This window comes from Notamacropus eugenii, chromosome 1 (genome assembly GCF_028372415.1).
Source record: "Notamacropus eugenii isolate mMacEug1 chromosome 1, mMacEug1.pri_v2, whole genome shotgun sequence".
Taxonomy (NCBI): domain Eukaryota; kingdom Metazoa; phylum Chordata; class Mammalia; order Diprotodontia; family Macropodidae; genus Notamacropus; species Notamacropus eugenii.
Genome location: NC_092872.1, coordinates 248,051,677 through 248,074,071, shown reverse-complemented (window position 1 = coordinate 248,074,071; position 22,395 = coordinate 248,051,677). Strand labels below are relative to the sequence as shown.

The window sequence follows — 22,395 nt, the reverse complement described above, 5'->3', positions numbered from 1 at the left end:
CTCCTCCTTTGCTCTCAAGTCTTGGGCAATCACCTTTTGCTATCATTCTCAGACTGACTGCTCCCAATACTCATTTGCAGCTTCGGGCTGGGAAGCAGGACTGCCAAGCCTACTGGGGCTGTGCATGAACCAAGAATCATTCTTCAGAGCCCATCTGTCTCCTAAAAGTAAATGTGTTTATTTCCATTAACAGACATCCTGGTGTCCATTTCAGCTCCTCAGAAGCATTCTTCACCCCCTTCCTGGTTCTCCACTATGTTCCTATTAACTAAGGCTGCCAGATATATGTACATGGCCTAAGTAACAAGTAATCTCCCTAAAAAACGATGTTACATTCCTGCACAATGGCTCCCTGTTTTGTGGCACTATCATGTAGATGAATTTATTTTAACCCTCAGCTATTTAGACAAAAGGTATAATGTATAAGAAGTCATTTTAATCAGTGGCTTATCCATACAATTTAAATAAGCACCAAAGCATGAAGGAAATGTTTCTCATGCTGACATGATTACATTCAAATGACAGTGAATACAAACAGATTTTTTCAGACTTTGTCCCTTATGTCAAGTGAAGTTTGTTTTTAATACAGAACACCAAAGGCTTCCAGCAAAGAATTTATGACCTAACACCAGATAATAAATCAGATTGCTAAGAAGCACCTGGCATTGGAATTAATGACAATGCAGAGACAGATCCATTAAGGCAAATAAATGACTTGAGTGTCTTGAGACACGAACTTGGATTCTGGTGCAACAAAGTACAAACTCTCTGAATCAGCAAAGGATGCGGTCTTCCAAAGCAATGCTACAGTTTTAAGAGAGGCACATTGTGTCGTTTACAGTTTACTTGTGTACGATAGCTATGATTTATTTTTATTTTTTTTAAGTCCCTTGTCTCTTTGCCACTTCTCAAGTCAGTAGTTAATTGTCCTTAAAGTTGGCCTTCCTCTTCTCCACAAATGCGCTCATTCCTTCTTTCTGGTCATCCTTTCGTAGAGAGAGAAAAGGGAAAAGTTGGCATTGATATACAATCTTTCTTCTTTTAGTCCCTAACCTCTCCCTGTTGTGGAAAAATTCTATGAATTTATGACAGTTTTTTCTTGTATCTTTATATATTCCTACTTACACACATTCATTCCAATCTCCCATACTCATGACAAGGATGTGAAGTTGGTGCTATTATTATCTTCAAACCAAGGCTCAGAAAGGTTAAGTAACTTGTTGGCCAATCCAGATTCAAACCCAGGTCTCCCTAAATCTGAGTTCATATATCTTAGGTGCCAATACTTGACTCACATACTTCCACATGCTAGGAAGAGACTCTTTTATTTGTTCTGCAAAACCTCTAGCACAGTGAGTACTCACCAGGAATGAAGAAATAAGAATGAGAATTCATAAAACTTTTCTTTCCTTTGGTTACCAGCAAATATTCTAAAATTATTAGTTTAAGGTGTTACACTTCTCAACATAAAAATCTGGGTGATACAATTTCTCCCATTCGTTTTAATTCTTCTATGCAACATGACCAATGTGAAAAAGATGTTTAATAAAAATGTATGTGGAGAACCCATATAAGATTGCATGCTGTCTCAGGGAGAGAGTGGGGGGAAGGACAAAATTTAAAACTTATGGAAGTGATTGTTGAAAACTGAAAACAAATAAATTAATTAAAAAATTTTATAAAAAAGAAAAAAACCTGGATGATACATTTTATACAATACACACAAAGAATGTCTATTACATAAATTTCATGGAAAAAATTGCATGTAAATAGGATGTTTTAGATACATTAGAGGAGCTCTCAAAAAAGATGGCAAATCTTCTATCTAATGCCCAGAATCATCTTCTAAATTGCCCTTTTCTAACTCTTGACTTCTTTATCTTGTGCTGTGTCTGCTCCAAATAGGTTAAACATGCCCAGTTACATCTGGAAATCAGAGCTGAGTCAGCTAGGCAGAGGCAGCTCCTTCTGCTGGTCAAGCTGAAGTTGCAATTAGCCATCACTTCAGAGAAGCTGAGGGTCTTTCAGGTGAGTACTCCCACTCCCTCCACCAGTGAAGGCTTTGGCCCCTCATGCCTCAGTCAACAGTCCTCATGAATTGCCAAAAATAATAATAATCAGTGATTTACACTGATGGAATGCTTTACAAAGTGTGTTTTCTCATCTGATTAAAAAAAATCAACATCTGAGAGCCAACCTTCTAATGGGGGGGGGGCACCTCCTGAAACTTGGCTAGATCGGTTTTTTAATGACAGCCTCGAACATGCCTGAAGGCTTGTGGGCTTGGTAAGACCTGACAAAGCTTGTATTCAGTTGGCACAATCCTAAAGAACTCAGGGTTCTTTACATCCCATCATCATAAGGGCCTTAATTACATAACCTCCTGTTTTCATGTTAAGGCCATAAGTGAGTAAATACTTTTATCTGAACTCCTCTCACTTCTCAGGTATAGCAGGGGCACCAACCCTGGATAAACCATTTACTTACAGTGGCAAAGGTTGAGAAGAAGAGTTTCTTCTCCAATCTTATTCCTTCTGCTAATGTTGTCTCAAAAGCTGAAAAACAAATCCTAAAAGTCAAGAATGTGGAAGATACAGGATGTGTGTGTGTGTGTGTGCGTATATGTGTGCATGTGCATGTGTGTGCGTGTATGTGCGCATGTGTGAGATCACTGTTTTCTGGACACTTTTATCACCAAAGTGCTCATCAAAATGGGGTGGCCTCTGAGAAGCTCAGCCTTATTCCTCCTATGTTTACCTTCGTGCTCCTATGATTCCACAGAACATCACAAGCTGTCAAGTCCACTAGGATGTGCCACAGCAACTCAAATCCAATATCATTAGGTGTGCTTGGCAGCTAATGGTTCACTGCAGCTGATTTTTATTGTAGTACCCAATACAAACCCTATAGTGCTCTTTCAGAAGCACTTCAGAAACTTGTTACCTCAATACTACTGAATTTGAGGGTCTCACAATTCATACTCATTACCACCTTAACCCTCACCACTGTTGGATAAGATAAAATTCTGCAAACAACTGAAATAAAGAATAATAAAGAAGTTAAACAAATGTACTGGAAGGGCTTTGAGAGTACTCTTTGTACCTGTTCTCTCAGGTATTTTACAGGAGAGGAGACAGGCCAAGAGAAAATGTGATGTGCCCTAAAGCCCAAAGCTAATTAGTAGCATTAGGCCCAGGGCTTTCCCCAACTTCTAGTCCAGTTCTTATATAGCCCCAGTCACAATAGTCAAAAAAAGATTCATGTGGCCAACAGGTTCTCATCCCTAACCTTTCATTTCAAGAACTGTACCCAGAGAAAGACCCTCTTCTGTGACTGGCAAGCAACAGGGTACAAAAGAAACTACTCCTAGGCACATGCTTTATACTCTGTTTGAGGTGTACGTCCAAAAGGTTGGTTTGAATTTGGAGACTTTTGTAGCAGTTGTATCAGAAGTAAGCAAATATCCCTGGATAAGAGTTCTTAAGTCTATGGAACCACAAGGGGTCTATGATAAATTTCAGGGTATTCATGAACTTGTAACTTTCAATACTCTGACCACTATATTTCAATATAGTTGATTTTTGTAATCTATTATGGGCATTTTGGATTCCCTTTTATTATTTGGGACTCAGAGCCACTCCTGCATTTTGTTAACTAAAAGTTTGTTTTCATGTTAACTTCGTGTGAACAAAAGCTATTCTATGGGATATAAAAGTTTACTTAAGAACCTTAAATATTCCTTCTATAAGAAGTCAGCAGAAGAATCTCAACTGTCTCTGACTTCTTGGAGATGAGGAAATCCTTCTCTTCAATCAGCCTATTGTGAATCCCCTATAAATAGTTTAATCTGTAACCTGACTCCATTTACCTATAGTTTCTGTGATGAAGTTTGTTTCATTAGGGGATATGGGAGATTAGGACTTAATTTAACTAAGTTTGTACAACTTTTATAACACTGAAGGAAGTACAGGATATTGGATCTATCTTCTCTTTAACTTTTATGGCCTAAGAGGAATGTACAAGATTGCAACATGTAAAAGAATTATTTTGCTGTCATCCTGATGTATACTTTTACAGTGATAGAATTCTTATTTATAATTATATGAAGCCTTGTCAGAATTCTCATGGTGGTTCAAGTTTACTTAAAGTTCTAAACCTACACTTAAGCATAATAATAAAGCCTAGGCTTTTACCATCATAATTTCTGCGTTGTGGTAAATATATGTTTGCCACAGCTATCTGCCACACGAACTGAGAGGGGAGATACTCCTCCTATATCAAACCCTGTATAGTTTATGCATTTGAAAGCATTTTCTCAGAAGTGGTCCATAGGTTTCACCAGCCTACCAAAGGGGTTTGTGAGACCTCTGTTCCACAAGCTTATAAAAAGATGGATAACAAGATCCTGGGAGGCACAAGGAAGGAAATGAAAGGTAAATAAGGTCAAAAGGAACTGCCCTTGGGAGATCTGGCTTACTTGCAGGCCACCTGCTTCCCAGAGCATTTGGGTAGCTTATAAGGAGAATTAGATGGGCTCAAGAAGCTCAGAGTAGAGGCTTCTAGACACTGAAAAGGCTGATTTGGACTCTAGAAAGTAAGAGGAGAACACACTGAATTTCGTTATATTCCTAGTGATCATCTGGCAGAGACAGACTTATTAATTTTCTTCCTGGAAGTAAGTCTTATGGAGAAATTCATTCCAGGAGTGCTTGAATAAGGGCACATTAAGCCAAAAAACTGGTAATATCTTCAAGTATGGCCTTATAGGAATCAAACCCTATTTAAATAGTCTTCCCCGGACCCTCTAAGATTAAGGGTGAATATAACATCGCCCTTTTTAGAGAAAGCTAGAATAATATGGTCCTGATCTTTGGTTTTATGATGATACATAACCTACCATGTAGAAAAACAAAAACCTGGGTGAACTAGAACACTGGACTATTTTTAGGCCTACTAGGCTCAAACAGCCAAGGACATAGGCCTTCAGCATGAGGTGGACATCTATTCTTAAATGAATTCTCTAACAAGCACAGAAAGTTCAGTTCTCTTATTTAACTTAAGCAAAAGCCATATGCTTTAGATGGAAGTTATAAAGGGGAGAGTTTTCACTTTGTTACAAATGTTAGGAAGCTAGCCTGCCTTGCTCAGACAGAAGATAGCCCCACCACCAACTGAAATATGTGAAAATTCAAAAGACTTTCAACCACAATATCACTCAATGTCATTAGGTTTCAGATTTTAGAACCATCCCCTGCAACCATGGTCCCTCCCCCAGGCACCTCTTCCACTCTATTTTCTTTTGCTAAATTCACTACCTGCATTCACTGATTCTTTGGCCATTTGTGTCACAATTTTAGAATTGTTGGCAATTTTTTCTGCACATTGGATGGCTTCTTCAACCAGCTTCTCCACAGGGAATATTTTGCTGATGAGGCCTAAAGCAAAAATCAAGGTAAATAGCACGCCAGAGAAATATAGTTGAAGGTTATTTAGTCCGTCTTCCTACTTCATCAATGACATTCTGAAGTATTCAAAACTTCAACAAAGTATTCAAGACCAATTTCTTATGGACACCTTTCCAAAATCAATTAACAAATCAACTCAGCAAATACATGTTCTCTGTCTCCTCTCTTCATCATCGAGATTAAGCCAAGAGTTTCCCCACAAAGACCATGTGTGGATGGTATCAAGGAAGAGATTTCAACAGTGACTTCCTGAGCTTTGTCTTGAGGATGGACTGAACCAAACTCCAGGCAGCAACAATTCAGGGGAAGAGAACAGCAAATTCCCTTTCATCAAACCCTTTATACAGACACTCTTGGAAGTAGGCAGAGTGAAAAGACATTCTGGGTAATTATGCAACCTTCTGCCATCTATTAGTGCCAGTAACACCAAGGTCCTTAAGCATATACAAAAATAATAATGGTCCTTTTCCAGAGAGGAATCTCAAGGAACAATCCATTTGAACACAGGAGGAAAACAACAGATACAAAACCTCCCTCCAACCTAGGCATACAGTGACAATGAATTCCCTATTTGTGGGTTTTACCATCACATAGGGACTGTCTTTTGCCTTGCTTTGAAATCCCCAGTGCTTAGCATAGTACCTAGCACTTAATAAACGCTCACTGACTGGTTGAAAGACAACTACAAAAGTTTGGGGCCAGTACCTGCTTGCTTGGCTTCTTGAGCTGAGATTCGGTCACCTGTAAGGACCATCTCCATTGCCAAAGACTTTCCAACTACTCGGGTAAGCCTCTGCGTTCCCCCACCACCTAGGAGGAATGGAAGATTAGGCTCTCTTAAAAAAAAAAAAAGATACCAATACTATTCCATTTGCAAGTTTCAGGGGTACTCAATAAAGGAGGGCCAAGGATGGGATAGATAAGATAGTTAAGGGTAAATAGGGGATGGAAAGGCACTAACTGGGGGCAGCAGAAAAATTCTTAACAGAAAGACTACAGGGCATTCATTCACCTCACTTCCAGGAATTCCCTTAGTTAAGTCTAGCCCTGCCTATCCACACTCTAGTAAAAAGTGTCTTTGGTGCTTAATTGCCTTCATTTCTTCACTTTCTTTTTACTCTGGCTTTTCCAACAATTCCCATTGTGGGCCCCTCACCAGAGAAAACGATAGTTTTGCAACAATGGCCCATAACCCCAGTGAACTCTCCCCACCCCAACTCAGAGCTCCCAGCCCCTCATTACTCAATGGGTAGGTGTTAGGGGTAAAACAATTCAATAAATAATAACTGTTATCTATCACCGACTGCAGCCAGTTCTAACAGAATATCTAACATCCCTTTCTTCTGCTTGGAACTTGGATTACTCTTCTATAGGCTAGAAATGTCCATTTCCCATACAATCTCCCTAGCTTTTGAATTTAGTTTAAACAGATGCACCTGAGGGAGATCTCATCACCCAATTCTGATCAGATGCCCAGCTGCACACAGTGACCAGAACCTGGTCAATATTATGGACTCCTCTCTTGGCATGCAAGGTCTCCCTCCAGATTTTGGAGTTGTGCTGGCAAAGCCCTCAAACCCCATGGTTACCCATGGGAAGACAACTTTAGGGGCAAAATTAGGAGTTTATGTCATGGCCTGCAGGCTCATTACCTGGGATGGTCCCTATCAGGATCTCTGGCTGTCCAAACTGAGCATTCTCCCCAGCATAGATAATGTCACACATCAAAGCAAGCTCACAGCCTCCCCCAAGCTGCAAAAACAAACAAAATGCCATTAGCACACAACAGAAACCAAAGAGACCATAATTCCATCTGTCAGCCATAAATCCCTTTAAAACAAAAAAGGGAGGACACTGACACAGATAGAAAAGCCAGCTCTTAGAGGAGGGCTGATGACATCTCTAACACAGTACTTCAAGTCTTTACTTATTCTCACAATCCCTGTTCTACTATAGGGGACCATACGACCTGAAAGCAGTTTTTACATTCAACAAAAAACAATATGTATATTCACGAAGGGTAGGTTGGAAAACTGAAGCATTCCTCCCAATAAGCCTTTAAGAAAAAAATTCTGTATTCTAATTCATCTGAGCTGGAAAAGTACCCAGAGAAAAGTGTTTTGTAACAATGCACTAAAAAAAAGTTTTAAGACTGATTAAATTTTAACATTAATTAACAGATTAAAATTAAAATACTATTGCAACACAGGACGGGAAGTTAGAATTCATTGAGTCCAGTCCTTTCATTTTATTTTTTGAAATTAATTATATTTTGGGAATTTTTATTTTTGAATTTTTTTTTGGAGGGGGAGGATCTTTGACCTGAGTCATTTTTAAATGAAATATTTTCTATGAACAAAAATCTATATTCTCTCCCTCCTAACACCTCTCTTACCCTTTACTGACAACAAAAATCAAAACCCTTGTAACAAATATGCAGTCAAAGCAAAACAGAGTCCTACATTGGTAACATCCAAGAAAATACGTCTCAGTATGCACCGAGTTGATCACCTCTCTCTAAAGGTGGGTAGCATGTATCATGTGCTGCCTGGAACTGTAGCTGATCACTGCTTTGACCAGATTCTTAAATCTTTCAAAGTTTCTTATCTTTACATTGCTGTCATTATTATATTAATGGTCCTCCTGGCTCTGTTGACTTCATTCTGCATCAGTCCATAAAAGTCTTCCTAGGTTTCTCTGAAGCCACCCCGTTCCTCACTTCTTGGAGCATGATAGTATTCCACTATATCCATATACCACATCTGGTTTAGTCATTCCCTGATCCATACAGTCCCTTCATTTTATAGATGAATAAAATGACCATCTCCTCAAGATACTGATATGAGCATCTGGCTAGAAGTCGAATTACAAGCTGCCAGGAAAAACAGATAAGCACAAATCCCCATCTCAGATTCTTTGTCAGAGGTCCAGGTGTTAAAATGATAAACCTTGTGCATTCCCATGAAACAGCCTGAAAAGCTCAAGGCCACAACCATTCTCCCATAGATAAATGGTCAAAGAACAGGATAAGACAGTGCTTTAAATTCAAACTATATATATAACTTTATAAAAAGTGCTCCAAATCATTATCAGAGAAAAATAAAAAGCAAGCAATACTAAGGTTCCATTCATCAAATGTTAAAGATGACAAAAAAGGACAATTGTTGGAGGGGCTATGGTAAAATAGGCTGGTTCAGTCATTTTAGAAAATAATTTGGAATTATACTAAATCCACATCACAAAGAGAACAGGGAAAGAAGAAAAAATCTAAGTGAAATATGTCAATAGCAGCTTCATCTGTGAGAGCAAAGAAAGGACAACTAACGGGTGCCCATCAACCAGGGAATGGCTGCAGAAATTGTGGTATGTGAATGAAACAGAATATTATTGTGTTGTAAGAAACGACAAAAAGGATAGTTTTAGACAAATCTAGGAAGACCTGTATAAACACATGTCCAGTGAAATAAACAGGACAGGACAATAATTTATACAATAAAAGAAACATTATAAAGACAATGGACAAAAGTTGCTGAAGGAGACAAACACTTTCAGACATGGCCAATGTGGGAATTAATTGTGCTTGACTATGCAGATTTTTTTACAAGGGCCTGCCTCCCTCCTTCCCTCACCTCTTTCTTTCTTTCCTTCCTTCCTTCCTAATTCCCTCCTTCTTCCCTCCCTCCAATTTGGAGAATGAAGGAGGTGAAAGGCATCAAGGAGTTAGCCAAAGGAAGAAAAACAGATGCCAGAAAAAAGAAAAAAAGAAAGAAAAGAGGATCACCGAAGTATTTTTAAAAAAAGAATGCACAGGGGACAACAGAAGAAAAGTCTGAAGGATACACAAACAAGGAAGCTTTGAAAGGTACATGTTGCATTTATCATATACTTAAAAGGAAACACAAACTATACATAATATTTTCATGTACAATCCTCTTTTTCTATCCTACTTTGTATATGAAAATGCTCATTTTATTTGGGGTTTAAATTAAAAATAAAAAGAAACTATAAAGTACAAAGGCAATTACAATGTCCACTTCCCAGATTAAAAAATAAATGCTGATAAATTCACACCAAGGGCCATAACAAATAACCTGAAGGTTTCCAGTAGGACTTGATTTTTATCAGTTAGTGAAATCCAAAGTTTAAAGTTTAGTTTTCATGAGGAAATGATGACTACTAAGAGAGAACCTACTCCTCTTGTCCCCTAAGTACTAGTGGAGGGCTCCAAGTGGGAAAATTCTAAAATATGTTTGAACTGAATCACTAAGATGAAGGAAATTGATGGGAGAGAGAGCACCAACACTCACCGCAAAACCGTTGACAGCAGCTATGATGGGCTTCGTGACTTGGGACATGTTGTCCCAGCCCTTTAGTAACTTCTCCGAGTAGCAGAATTGCAAAGTCTTATCACTCATCTCCTTGATGTCTGCTCCAGCTATAAAGAGAGAGAAAAGCTGATGGAGATCTATTGAATCATCACAGAGAAGAGGTCACATCCCTTATCACCTAAACTTTGAAAAGTGTAGAATCCAATCGAATCTTTGTAGGGGTGACCTCTACGTATGTGTGCTGGGATTTTAAATCAAACAATTATAGGAACATTCATATGAATACAAAAGTGGGACTGAATCTTAATTTTGCAAGGCATCATGGTATAGTGAACAGAAGGTCAGCCTTGGAATCAGGAAAGCCTGGCTTCAAGTCCTGACTCTGACCGATACTAACTGTATAGAAAAGTCACTTAAGCTCTTAATGTTCCAAGAAACTGTCTGACCAAAAGCTGCAAAGAAAGCAAGGGCCTACAACGATGGAGGAAGTAGCTCCTAGAGTTCCCTACACCAAGGAAATCACAGGTATCTTTGTGTGGGGTGGGAGGACAGAATCATAGATCTAGAGTTGGAAGGAACCTTAGAGGCTACTTTACAGATGACAAAACTAAGTCTTAAGGAAGTCCAGTGAGCTGCCTAAGGTCACAGGGTTAATAGAAGTGCCATTTCCCAGGCTTTGTTGCAGATTAAAGAAAAGTTGCTTGCTAGCAAGTTTCCCATTTGCTCCCACATCACTGTAGGTAGGGTTGCCTCCAAAGAGTATTTCACTCTAATGTATTTTTTTAAGTTTTAAAATTTATTTTAAACTTAAATACATATTAAGAAAAGGGAAAAAAAAACATTGCCATGTACACAGCAGAACATGAGAGGATTTAATATAAAGCAGTAAATTTCCATTTCAAGAAAATCTATATAATAAATACTACACATTGTGCTGAGCTGTCCATCTTTTCTTTGCTTCTCCTTGCATGCTGTCTTCTGTTCTCTGTTATGTACCTTTGACTTTATTTTCCCTCTTCCCCGCTCCTCCAGATAGCTACAATTAAGCATATACACGCAGACACATGTATATATTCACACATATATTATGTGTATATGTAAATACATACATAGATACCCATAAATATACAAACACATACACTCAAATGTATATACATAAGGCCATATTATGCTGATTTCCACTTGTCATTTGTTTCTCTGAAGGTGGACAATATCTTCCTTCATGTGTCCAAGTCTTTCCATATTTTCCTAAATCTACCAGCTCCACATTTCCTACACCACAACAATGTTCCAACCCAATCACATTCTATCTGGGAGATTGTCTATGAGAGTTCTCCCCCGCCCCCCCAATTTTCTGCATTCCTTTTATTTTTTGCTACTTAGGTTTTATTTATACAGGAAAAATTTAAAATAATCAAAATTATTCATTTTACACTTCAACACTGTTCTCACCTTATAATATAGTTTAAGATCTGATACTACTGAATCTAGTTCCTTCAGATCTTTTACCCATGATTTCCTTGGAATTCCTGATGCTCTGTTCTTCCAAATGAACCCTGTATAATTTTTCCTTACTAAGTAAGATAATGTTTTAGTAATTTAATAGGGATGGCATTACATAAATGGATTAGTTAAGTAAAACTGCATTTTAAAAAAATTATATTAGTTTTATCTACTCATGCATAATAAATATTACTTTAATTATTTAGATCTAACTTTGTTTGTATAAAAGGTATTTTGTGTTTATATTCATATAGTTCCCATGTCTGTTTGGCTAGTATATGCTTCTTTTTTTTTTTTTTTTACTACTGTCTAGTTATTTTATAAGATCTAAAACCATTAATTAATATGGCTGACAGGGTAGTTTCCCTATTTTTCTCTTATGATTAAATCTGATTTTAGCTTTAAATGTCTGAGATCATGATTACTATTATTGCTTCTTTACATAATAAATTCTACTCCTGACCTTTAAGTTTGTATGCCTGTCTCATTTTTATAGTATTTCCTGAAAACAACATGTTATTGAATTCAAGTTTTTAATCTGTTATCAGTTACCATTTTATAGATATTACTTTAATATTGCTATTGAGACGGCACAAAACTATGCTTTATCAAAGTCTCTGAGAATAGAATACAGATGTTGAGGAATGTTAGTTACAACTCATAAAGTCATCTATATGTCCATAAGCTGTCCATAAATCTAGCCAAACTTGGCAAGGTCGTTTAATCACTGTTTCTATCCAATGTGACCCACCTGCAAATGATTTTTCTGAACCCGTCAGGACTATGGCTCCTATAGATGGATCCTCCTGAAATGTCATCAGGGCTTGGTTCATCTCGTTTATCAGAGGCTGGCAAAGTGCATTCAGGGCCTTTGGGCGGTTCAGTTGGATCAGTCCCACATTATTTTTCTTCCCTTTCTTCTCAGAAATGATATATTTGAAGTCACCACCTACAATAAGAGAGCAAAGGAAAATTCCACTCAGGAAAACAAAATCAAAGTAACTCACTGAGCTCACCTTTCCCCAGCCTCCTAAACCTACAACAAAAAACATCAACTGATTCAAAACAGAATTGCAAGCCATTCTTCCTTTTGGATGACAAGGTTTGTTTCTCGGTAGTAGAGGCTGAAAAGTTAGTACAGATTAAACAGAGGAGTGGATGGACTCAAGGTGCATACTAAGACATACATTTTTGGACATTGCCAATGTTGAAATTTGTTTCACTTTACTAAGCATATTTGTTACAAGGGTTCCCACCCCGCTTTTAAATGAGAAGGTGGGAAGGAGAGAAAATAAATTGTTAATAGAAAAGAAAACAGTAGAAAAAAGGAAGACAGGAAGAGGGTGGGGAAGTCAGTTACCCTGTCTTCATACATTCCTACAAACTCATCAGCTACAGCTCTGTGAGCCCTAGGTAGTTAACCAGCCACCACACCCTAGGATCCCATTTTCTCAGTTTTTGTCAGAAAAGGGCAAGTGCCTGAAACAGGGGACCCAGGGAAACCTAAAGAGATACTGATCAGTGAGTTCAAGGTCCTATCCCTACCCTCTTTCTTCCTGAAGACTTCCTCTGCAGGAACTCTGGGAATAAAGACTGAAGTAACTAAGTGGCATTTGACTGTAAGTCCCTGAGGGCAGGGATTGTCTTCTATTTTTTTTGTATCCCCAGTGCTTAGCATAATGCCTGGCATGTAGTACCTGCTTAATAATGTTTATCGATTGATTCTCATGAAGAATAACTGGCCTTCATACAGAATTTAATTTTACACAGCTTACCCCATTTTAACCTCTTAACAATCTTATGAGATAGGGACTATTGAGATTATTCCCATTTCATAGAGGTTGCACAGCTCTCCAGTGCCAGGCTGACCTGACTCCAAGTCCCCCATGCTGTTCACTACATCATGTGGCCTCTATGTTCTCAAGAACAGAATGGCTGAGACAGAGCAGACCACATCCACACTCCCCTCTACCCACTCCCCCAATGAATAATAAACACTCCACTTGCCACTATTTCCCTGCTCCATCCCAGAGTGAGTTCCAATCTAAGTAACACATTTGCATGGCTAAAATGGTCTACAGATAAATAAACACATCAAAAAAACAAACAAACAAAAAAACCCAGACACTGAGCAGAACTGGCCAATACACCTGGATCATGACAAACAGGAAAAGCTGTTTTGCTTGACTATGCATATTTATTTCAAGGGTTTTGTTTTTTTCTCTTCTTTTCTTCCTAGCAAGAGAAGTGGAAGAAACGGGGGAAAAAATGCTCGCTAATTGACAAAATAAAATTTAATTTTAATGTAAATAATTTTTTTTTTTAAAGCTGAGTAAATGTGACCAAAGAGAGAGAATGTCTAAATTATGGGAAAATTCAGGGTTAGGGTTAGGAACTGGGGAATATAAATCACAAAGAATGAAACTGATCCCTACTCAAAATGAGTCATGGTGGAGACAATAAATACATATAAAAACACATACAGCACAAATACAAAGTTAATAAATATGAGGTAATTTGGGAAGGAAGACAGTAGCAGTTGGGAAGATCAGGAAAGGCTTTTCTGCAGAAGGTGGGGTCTTAGCTACATCTTTAAGGAAAAGATGGGCTCTATGAGCAGAGGATATTTGGCAAGGATTTTTAACCTGGAGTCTGCGAACTTTAAATTCTTTTTGACAATCGTATTTCAATGTAACTGTTTTCTTTTATCATCCTTTGTATTGTAGGCATTAAAAAAAAAAAACATCATTATGAGAAAGGGCCCACGAAATAATAAAGGTTAAGAACTCCTGCTACCTAAAGGAATGCTGTGTGGTGTGTGGAACAACATGAAAACCAGTTTATCTAGCCTACAGAGCAGATAAAGGGGAACAATACATAAGGCCTAAAAGGTAGATTTTAAAAGGCTTTCAATAGCAAAGAGAGGAAGCAGTCTGTAGGTTACTGTTCAGATCTGCACTTGAGAAATATTCCTTTGGCAGTTTAATGGAGAACAAAATGGAGAGATATGAGGCAGGGAGACCAATGAGGAGGCCAGTGCCACAGTCTAATGAAGAGATAGCAGTTGTGTGAGAAGAGAGAAGAGGACAGATGCCAGAGATACAGAGGTAAAACTGACAAGACTTGGAAAAACCTATCATATAATATGACTAGGGAGGGAGAATGAGGAGTTGAGGATGAGTTCCAGGTTGCAAAACTGGATGCCTGTGGAAGGATGGTGTTCTCAAAAAAAAATATATTGTAATTCAGAAGAGGGATGGATTTGGGGGAAGAGATCATGAGACAGATGGGAGACCAGTGAAGTGCTAGGCCTTTTTAAAAATATTCAAAGAACTTAGAAAGGTCTCTTACAATTTAAGAAAAACAAAGGACAAGAGCAGCCACAAGGTAGTGCAGCCAATAGAGTGCTGGGCCTGGAGTCAGGGAGACTCATCCAGGGGTGGAAGGTTGGCCTGAGGAAAGTGCAAATACCTCCAAGCCAACTCCAGAGAATCAATAGGCAGCCTGATCTCAGTAAACTTTCACCTCATTAACTGTGCGGGGGTTTGACAGTTGAGTAGGAGAAGAATGAAAGACCTTCCAGGCTTTAGCTGCAGGGGAGGAGTTAGCCCACGCCTGGTGACTGATATAACATCTCCTGCTGGACAGCAGAGTCCCCGGTTTCAGTTCCAGGACAGAAAGGACAGCTGTAGTTTGCAGCCACCAGAGGGAGCAAGAATGTTTGCAGAACGGTATGGCTGGGGGCCCTAGTTGTGTCAAGAAATGTCCGAGGTTTGGTCACAGGACAGAGCTCAGAAAATAACAGTAAGAAGGACCTGTGGCTTGGGGCATTATTTTCTACACCTTGGGACTAGAACTTGATTACAATAGTAAGCTGCTGAAAACAAAATAAGAATGAGAAAGAAAAGTAGAAAGAACCCAACCTTAGATAACTACTATGGGGAAAAAGATGTGGGTTCACATTCAGAGGAAGACAGTGCAGCTAAAAAAGCCACTCCTTTTTCAATGAGAAACGTCAAATTGTCACATGCCCAAAAAGAGTTCTGAAAGAACTTAGAAAGGACTTTAAAAATCAAATAAGAGAGATGGAGGAAAAATTAGAAAAAAAAATAAGAGCAATCCAAGAAAATTATAAAAAAACAAAAAGTCAATCAACTGGAAATAGAGAATCAAAAACTTAAGAAAATAATTCCTTGAAAACCAGAACTGGACAAAGGGAAATAAAAATGTTATAAGACACCAAGAAATAATAAAACAAAATCATCAAAAGAATGAAAAAATAGAAGAGAATGTAAAACGTTATCAAAAAGCAACTGATCTGGAGAACAGATTAAGGAGAGACAAAAATAGGATGCTGGCAAATACACAAGTAATGATAACTTAGAATGTGAATGGGATGAATTCACCACTAAACAGAAACAGCAGAATGGATTAAAAATCTGAATTTAACAACCTGTTGCTTTCAAGAATCAAAATAAAAATGAGAGATACAGAAATAAAATAAAGGGGTTGAAAAAAATTTGTTATGTAAAAAAAAGCAGGGGTAATAACCATCATCTCAGACAATGTTAAAGCTAAAACAGATTTAACTAAAATAAAAAAATAGGGAAACTACATTCTGTGATCGGAAGCTGGGCCCAGACTGGAGCAAGAGTCAGGAGCACTGACCCAGTCAGTCAAGTGTGCTGGGACTTCTGGAAAAAAAATCACTTGTCCCTTCTCCCCGTACTCCTGTTGAAGCTCAAGGCTTCAACCCTACGTACACCCCTTAAAAACTTTTGACACCAATTTATGTCAACATGATTTTTACTGAGCCAGGTTTACTGAACCTGAGAATTCTTGGAATCACACAAAGCAGGCCTAGAGATGGGACTGTCAGCAATCAAGTAGTTTCATCAGTTTCAGAGTGAGGAATGTTCTCGGAGTTGAAGTAAAAGCACAGGTTATATACTTAAATCACAAATGGGGAAACAAGGGGGGAAGGTGGATTACAAACAATCATTTAATGAGTCCCACAATACAGCAATTCTGGAGTCAAGTGTGCGGGTTGTAATCATCTCCCCTAAAGTATGGAACAAAGTTCTGTGACAGGAACAAGTTCTACAACCTTTGAAGGCCCAGGAATCGGGAGCGCTGTCAAAGTTCTGATTAATCAGGTTAAGCTGCATTTCGAGTTTTGACTCCTGAGCCAGAGGCAGTTCTTGAGAAAACTGAATTACACATATATCAATTACTGTGAAAATTATAAATGTCTTTCTCAATATGAAAAAGGCAATAACACAGGCTTGAGAAAGACAGTTGGAATTAGCATTTGTGGAGGATGTAGCGATAGGGATAAAATCTCAGAACTAAAGTTATTACCATTGCATTGTCTTTAGGGCATTAACTGTAAGTATGTAATAACTCACTTTACCTGGGAACCTTGTGCAACAGGGATAGCCCTTACAATAAAATGTATTATACGTGACATTGGCTTATTTCTTGATTTAAGAAGGAAAGGGAAGAACATGTTTTGTTCAAAAAAAATCATAGATCCAAAGTCAAATCACCAAGTATTTATTAACTACCTATGGCATACCTGAATACTACACCTTGTCTCTTAGGCTTCATGTAAAGTGTAAATGACTTACATTGCAAATCCTGTTTAGTCATGATAGCATTTAATGGAATAAAATAATAGCTTGGCTTATTTCTTATCTTGCATGTGTTAGGGAGATATAATGAATTCTGATTCTGAAATGCTAGTTCCGAAACTGTTGCTAGGGTTCAAATAAGAAAGGAATAGTAAAAGGTATCAGGAAGACCTGAGTTCAAATCCAGCCTGAGATACTTACTAGCTGCATTGCCTTGGGTTCCTCACTTAACCTGCCTGCCTCAGTTTCCTCAATTATAGCATGGGTATAATAAGAGCCTCCCAGAGGATCAAATGAGGTAATACTAGCACTTGGTCCAGTGCCTGGCACACAGCAGGCATTATATAAATGCTAGCTATGATTATTATCATAAGAAGCTAGGGGTCTTTCCCTTATTATTTCAGTTCTTTGCTAATGACTATGATCTTGCCTGAATTTAGGAAAGCTGGTTCTGGACAAAAGACCTAGTTGATAAGTGAGGCTCCTAGGGGAAGCATGAAATGTATCCAATTTGGTCACCATCAGTACATCCCCTTGATGCTCCATCCTCCCTACAGCAGCTAAAAGGACATTCGTTCCTTTGCATACACCAGGAGCTTCAGAGGCTGCCCATGGCCCTGGGACCAAATACAAACTCCTGCTTTAGCTCATAATCTGGCTCCAGTCTACGTTTCACAGACTCCAGGTTCTGGCCCAGTTGGCCTGCTCGCTGAGGTCTCTATACCACATTCCGCTCTCCTGTCTCGGTGCCCCCTCCCAAAGGTCACCTCTCAGAATCCCTTCAAAGCCTGGCTGCGGCGCCAGTCCTGCACAAGGCCCTTTCCCCCAGTTTTCAGTTCCCTCTGTCCCTTCCCCCTCCCTGCACAAATAACTGAACAGTTAGTTATTTAACAGATTTACTTAACAGGGTGCAAGTTAGCACTCCCATCCCCGATGGAAAGAAAACTCCTCGAGGGCAGAGACCAATGCATCTTTTTTTTAATATATTCCCAGGGACCCGGCACTTAGTAGGCACTTAATACACGCAGGCAGACTTGCTGAATTCCATGCCTCTGCTGCGGTGGCACGGCTTTCCTACTGAACTCCAGACTTCTTTAACCAGTCATCTATCTCTTCGCAGACCCTCCCACCCATCCCCTTAGTACCAAGGCCTTTGCAGGGTCCCATTTCTCCTGCGGTCGATGCCCACCCCCCACGCCTAAATCTCTCGGCTACAGACGCGCCCTCCTTTGGGTTTTCCTTTGACTGATTCTTCCCACGTGGAGAGTGAAAGTGACCTTTGTCCCGCCCCCAGTCGGGGCTCCGTGGGCCTCCCCCAACATTCTCGGCCTTCTCCACGACACTGTCTCCCAAGCCTGGAAGGGGGAGCGGAGGGCCCTCCCCGAAGAGGGAATCCCTCCTCGCCAGCTTCCCTAACAGGGAGACTCTTTCCTACTTGCTCCCGCTTCTAAGTTTCCGGATCTCTACGGACCTTCCAGTTCTCAATCCGTAAAGCAGCCGCAGCCCCGGAGGATGGAAGCGCCTCGGGGCCGGCACCGAGCAGGTGCTAAACAAACTCCGGGTGGCTGGAAGCCCTCCTCCCTGCATTCTTTCTTTCCCTCCTCCGTTCCTTTCCAGGAGTTTGTATGTTATCACAGACGCAGTAGGGAATCACCCCTGGATCCTGGCTCGAATAACGCACAGGCCCCTGGTGCTTTAAGGTGTGCAAGGCCCTCCTGGCTCGGCAGCCCGGACAAGTGGGGACGGTTATCAGACCCATCTGGCTGGTGGGGAAACAGAGTGGGGCGAGGTGCCGTGCCTCGCGCAGGGTCACGTGGCTACGCCGCGAGGCTCTATCCACCGGCCTCAAGCCCACCTCTCGCCCCCTCCTCAGCCCGCCCCCCGCCCCGGTGCCGGGGCCGCTTACCCGCCGCGTAGGTGCGGGCCGCGGACAGCTGCGGGCAGGGCCGGAGCAGGGAGGGCCCGCGGAGCAGCAGCGCGGAAAGAGAGGCCATGGCGCGCCACAGACTACAAACACGGTCACGGTCACGAGCCGAGCACAGCTCCTCGGGCCAGGAGAATCTTGACCATGACTCCGCCCCCGTCTCTCATGCAGACCAATCAGGGGCCGGATCGAGAACCTCCCCCTCCTTAAAGGCATCGCCAGATTTCCACCGAGACTAAGAAAGGGGAGGAGGGAAGAGGAGGGTAAGCCAGCCCCGCCCCCTGGGCGGAGCCGCGGGCTCCTTAGCTTCCAACGGGTGGGGGGCACAGATCTTGGCATAGGGCGAGATCCAGGGATGGTTCTAGAGCTGCCCGGGGGCCTCCGAGGCGGTCCGCTCCAGCCCCTCGTTTTACGGACAAGGGAAGCGAGCCCCAGGGACGGGGAGCAGCTGTTCAAGGTCCCCTTGCCAGGAAACTGGCAGAGATGGGATTTGGACCAGGGCCTTCTGACCCTCCCAACGTTACAGAAAGAGTTTATCTGGGCAAGCGTTCGAAGCCAGATTACCTAATGTCGGTGCCGGGCACCTGCCCCTACCTGGGATGCCGTATGGAATCAGGGCAAAGGGCGCCAGGGGCAAAGCAGAGCGAAGACTTCTGTCCATAGACGTCAAAATGAGACAGGGGAAAGCATGTCATGTCCTTCCCCCCTTCCTCCCTCCCTCCCTCCTTCCCTCCTTCCTTTCCTTCCTTCCTTCCTTCCTTCCTTCCTTCCTTCCTTCCTTCCTTCCTTCCTTCCTTCCTTCCTTCCTTCCTTCCTTCCTTCTCTTCCTTCCTTCTTCTCTTCCTTCCTTCCTTCCTTCTTCTCTTCCTTCCTTCTTCTCTTCCTTCCTTCCTTCCTTCTTTTCTTCCTTCCTTCTTCTCTTCCTTCCTTCCTTCCTTCCTTCCTTCTTCTCTTCCTTCCTTCTTCTCTTCCTTCCTTCCTTCCTTCTTTTCTTCCTTCCATCTTCTCTTCCTTCCTTCCTTCCTTCCTTCCTTCCTTCCTTCCTTCCTTCCTTCCTTCCTCCTCCCTTGTCTTCCTTTTTCCCTCCTGCCTTCCTGCTTTGTTTCCTCCATTCCTTCCTCCCTGCATTCTTTCTTTCCCTCCTCCATTCCTTTCCAGGAATTTGTATGTTAGCAAAGAGGCAGTAGAGAATCACTAGAGTTTCTTGAGCAGGAAAGTGACTTGGTTAAATATGTACTTTAGGAATATCAATTTGGCAACATGTGAAGGATGAATGAATGAAACAAAAAGGATTTATTAAATGTTTATTACCTATGTTGTAAACCACGGGGGATATAAATTGAAAAGTAAGACAGTCTCCTCTCAAGGAACTCATTCTAAAAGGGGGAGACAAGACAATACAGAGCTTTGGGGACAAAAATTCATTGTTTGATAAAAACTTGGGAGAATTGGAAAGCAATTATATATACTTATAGATCCATGTTTCACACTGTATACTAAGATAAGATCAAAGTAGGTATGTGATTTTGACAAAAAGGGTGATAACATAAGCAAATCAGGGGAGCATGGAATAGTTTACCTGTCAGATTTATGGATGAGGGAATTTAAAACCTAACAAGAAATAGAGAGCATTATGAAATATAAAATGGATAATTTTGATTGTTAAATTCAAAAATGTTTGCACAAACAAAATCAATGAAACCAAAATTAGAAGGGAAGCAGAAAACAGGGGAAAAAATTTTGCAGCAAATGTTTCTGATGAAGGACTCATTTCTCAAATACATAGAGAACTGAGTCAAATTTGTGAGAAAACAAGTTATTCTCCAATTGATAAATGGTCAAAGGATATAGTCAGGGAGCTTTCAGACAAAGAAATCAAAAATACCTATAGTCATATTGAAAAATGCTCTAAATCACTATTGATTAGAAAAAATGCAAATTAAAACAACTCTGTCATGCCACCTTACCCCTAACAGAAATGGCAAATGCTGAAGGGATGAGGGAAAACAGGTACACTCATGAATTTCTGGTAGAGTTGTGAACTGGTCTAACCATTTTGGGAAACAATTTGGAACTATGCCCAAAGGGCATACCCTCTGATTCAGCAATACCACTACTAGGTCTGTATCCCAAAGAGATCAAAGAAAAAGGAAAGGGACTTATATGCCCCAAAATATTTATAATAGTTCTTATTGTGGTAGCTAAAAACTAGAAAATGAAGGGATACCCATCCATTAGGGCATGACTGTATGTTGGGGTCCCCTAGACCATTACGGGGATCCCTGAACCTGACCCAAGGCTCTTATCCGGCAAGAGGCCTTGATCTAGTGAGTAATGAAATGAGGTGGGAGACAAGGTGGTGAGGACTCCATTTATTCCAGCTAGCTCACATGCATATATAGTCTTAATTACATGAACATTCCTAAGCCTATACATTGAACCTATCACCTAACACTTTTCCTTATAAGGGTGTCTTCTCCACTGGACATCCGGAGCTGGACAAAGAACTGCCACGTTTCAAACAAAAACGAGACCCTTCCTCCTGAAATCCATCTAGTTCCACCCCTACTGACAAGCCCCCAGGTTATCTAGGTAGGCTCTCAGTGTGGTGTCCTGCAATGGACAGGGGTCGGCTCTAACTCGTCCTGTTACAACTCCCCCTTTTTGTTTTGGTACAGTTGTTCTTTCATAGCCAACATGGTATGTTTAGTGGAGAAGAGGGAATTACAAATTGTTAACAATATCTATTTTAATAATATTGGTATAATAGCAACTAATATAAGCAATGTTAGTACTCCTGATCCTAATGAAATTAGCCAAGTTTTTAGTGAGAGCCAGGGATTAGCATGTTGGAAAAAATCTAAGATATTTTGAGCAGTTTTATGTGGAAGTAGGTCTTCATGGGAAGCCTGATTGATATATTCTGCCAATTGAATCAATTGTTGGAGCTCTGAGGTCATATTATCACTGATTACACCTTGTAATTGAGCCCAAATCTTTTCCCATGCTATTTCAGTTGCATTATATTGTTTTGGAGTAAGACAAAAAGTATTGTACCTATAATCACATTGCAACTTTGATTGTAATTCTAGATATGCAACTTCATTTCCCAAGAACAGTACTGCTTTCTGTAAAGCACGAATAGCATTGTAAAATTCCTTATCCATTTGAGCCTGATGTTGAAATCCTTCTGAGACATTGTGCATGAGACCATGAAGAGCACTCGCTTCTTGGACACTACTCTGTGTGTTAGAGACAGACATTGGGAGAGCAGTAGAACTAACAATTAGCTCAACTAATAAGGTTATACCTAACACTACACATGGGATACGTCTTTTGAATTGCATCATACTTGTTATCTTTTGATCTAATACTGACAATATTGTCAGCCGGAGTGCGATACCATCCTTGTGTTTTCACTATTGTGAGTGCATACTTTGGCCTAGCAATGATATAAAGCCTTCCTTTATCAAATTGTGACCCCATGCATTCATGTACCGAACAATTTGGACAAGTTAAATTGAATATCCCTGTCATATTCA

At 40.3% G+C, this 22,395-nt stretch overlaps 1 protein-coding gene across 1 annotated transcript; it reads right to left on the bottom strand.

Annotated features, from left to right (window-relative positions):
- Positions 1 to 416: 416 nt before the first annotated feature.
- Positions 417 to 19,085, bottom strand: ECHS1 (enoyl-CoA hydratase, short chain 1). Its single transcript, XM_072628455.1, has 8 exons — positions 18,836 to 19,085; positions 12,048 to 12,245; positions 9,773 to 9,900; positions 7,118 to 7,217; positions 6,171 to 6,275; positions 5,316 to 5,435; positions 2,488 to 2,555; positions 417 to 986 (listed from the first exon to the last, which is right to left on the bottom strand). The coding sequence occupies exons 1-8, from the start codon at positions 18,921 to 18,923 to the stop codon at positions 921 to 923; spliced, it is 873 nt and encodes a 290-aa protein (XP_072484556.1). The 5' UTR covers positions 18,924 to 19,085; the 3' UTR covers positions 417 to 920.
- Positions 19,086 to 22,395: the final 3,310 nt, after the last annotated feature.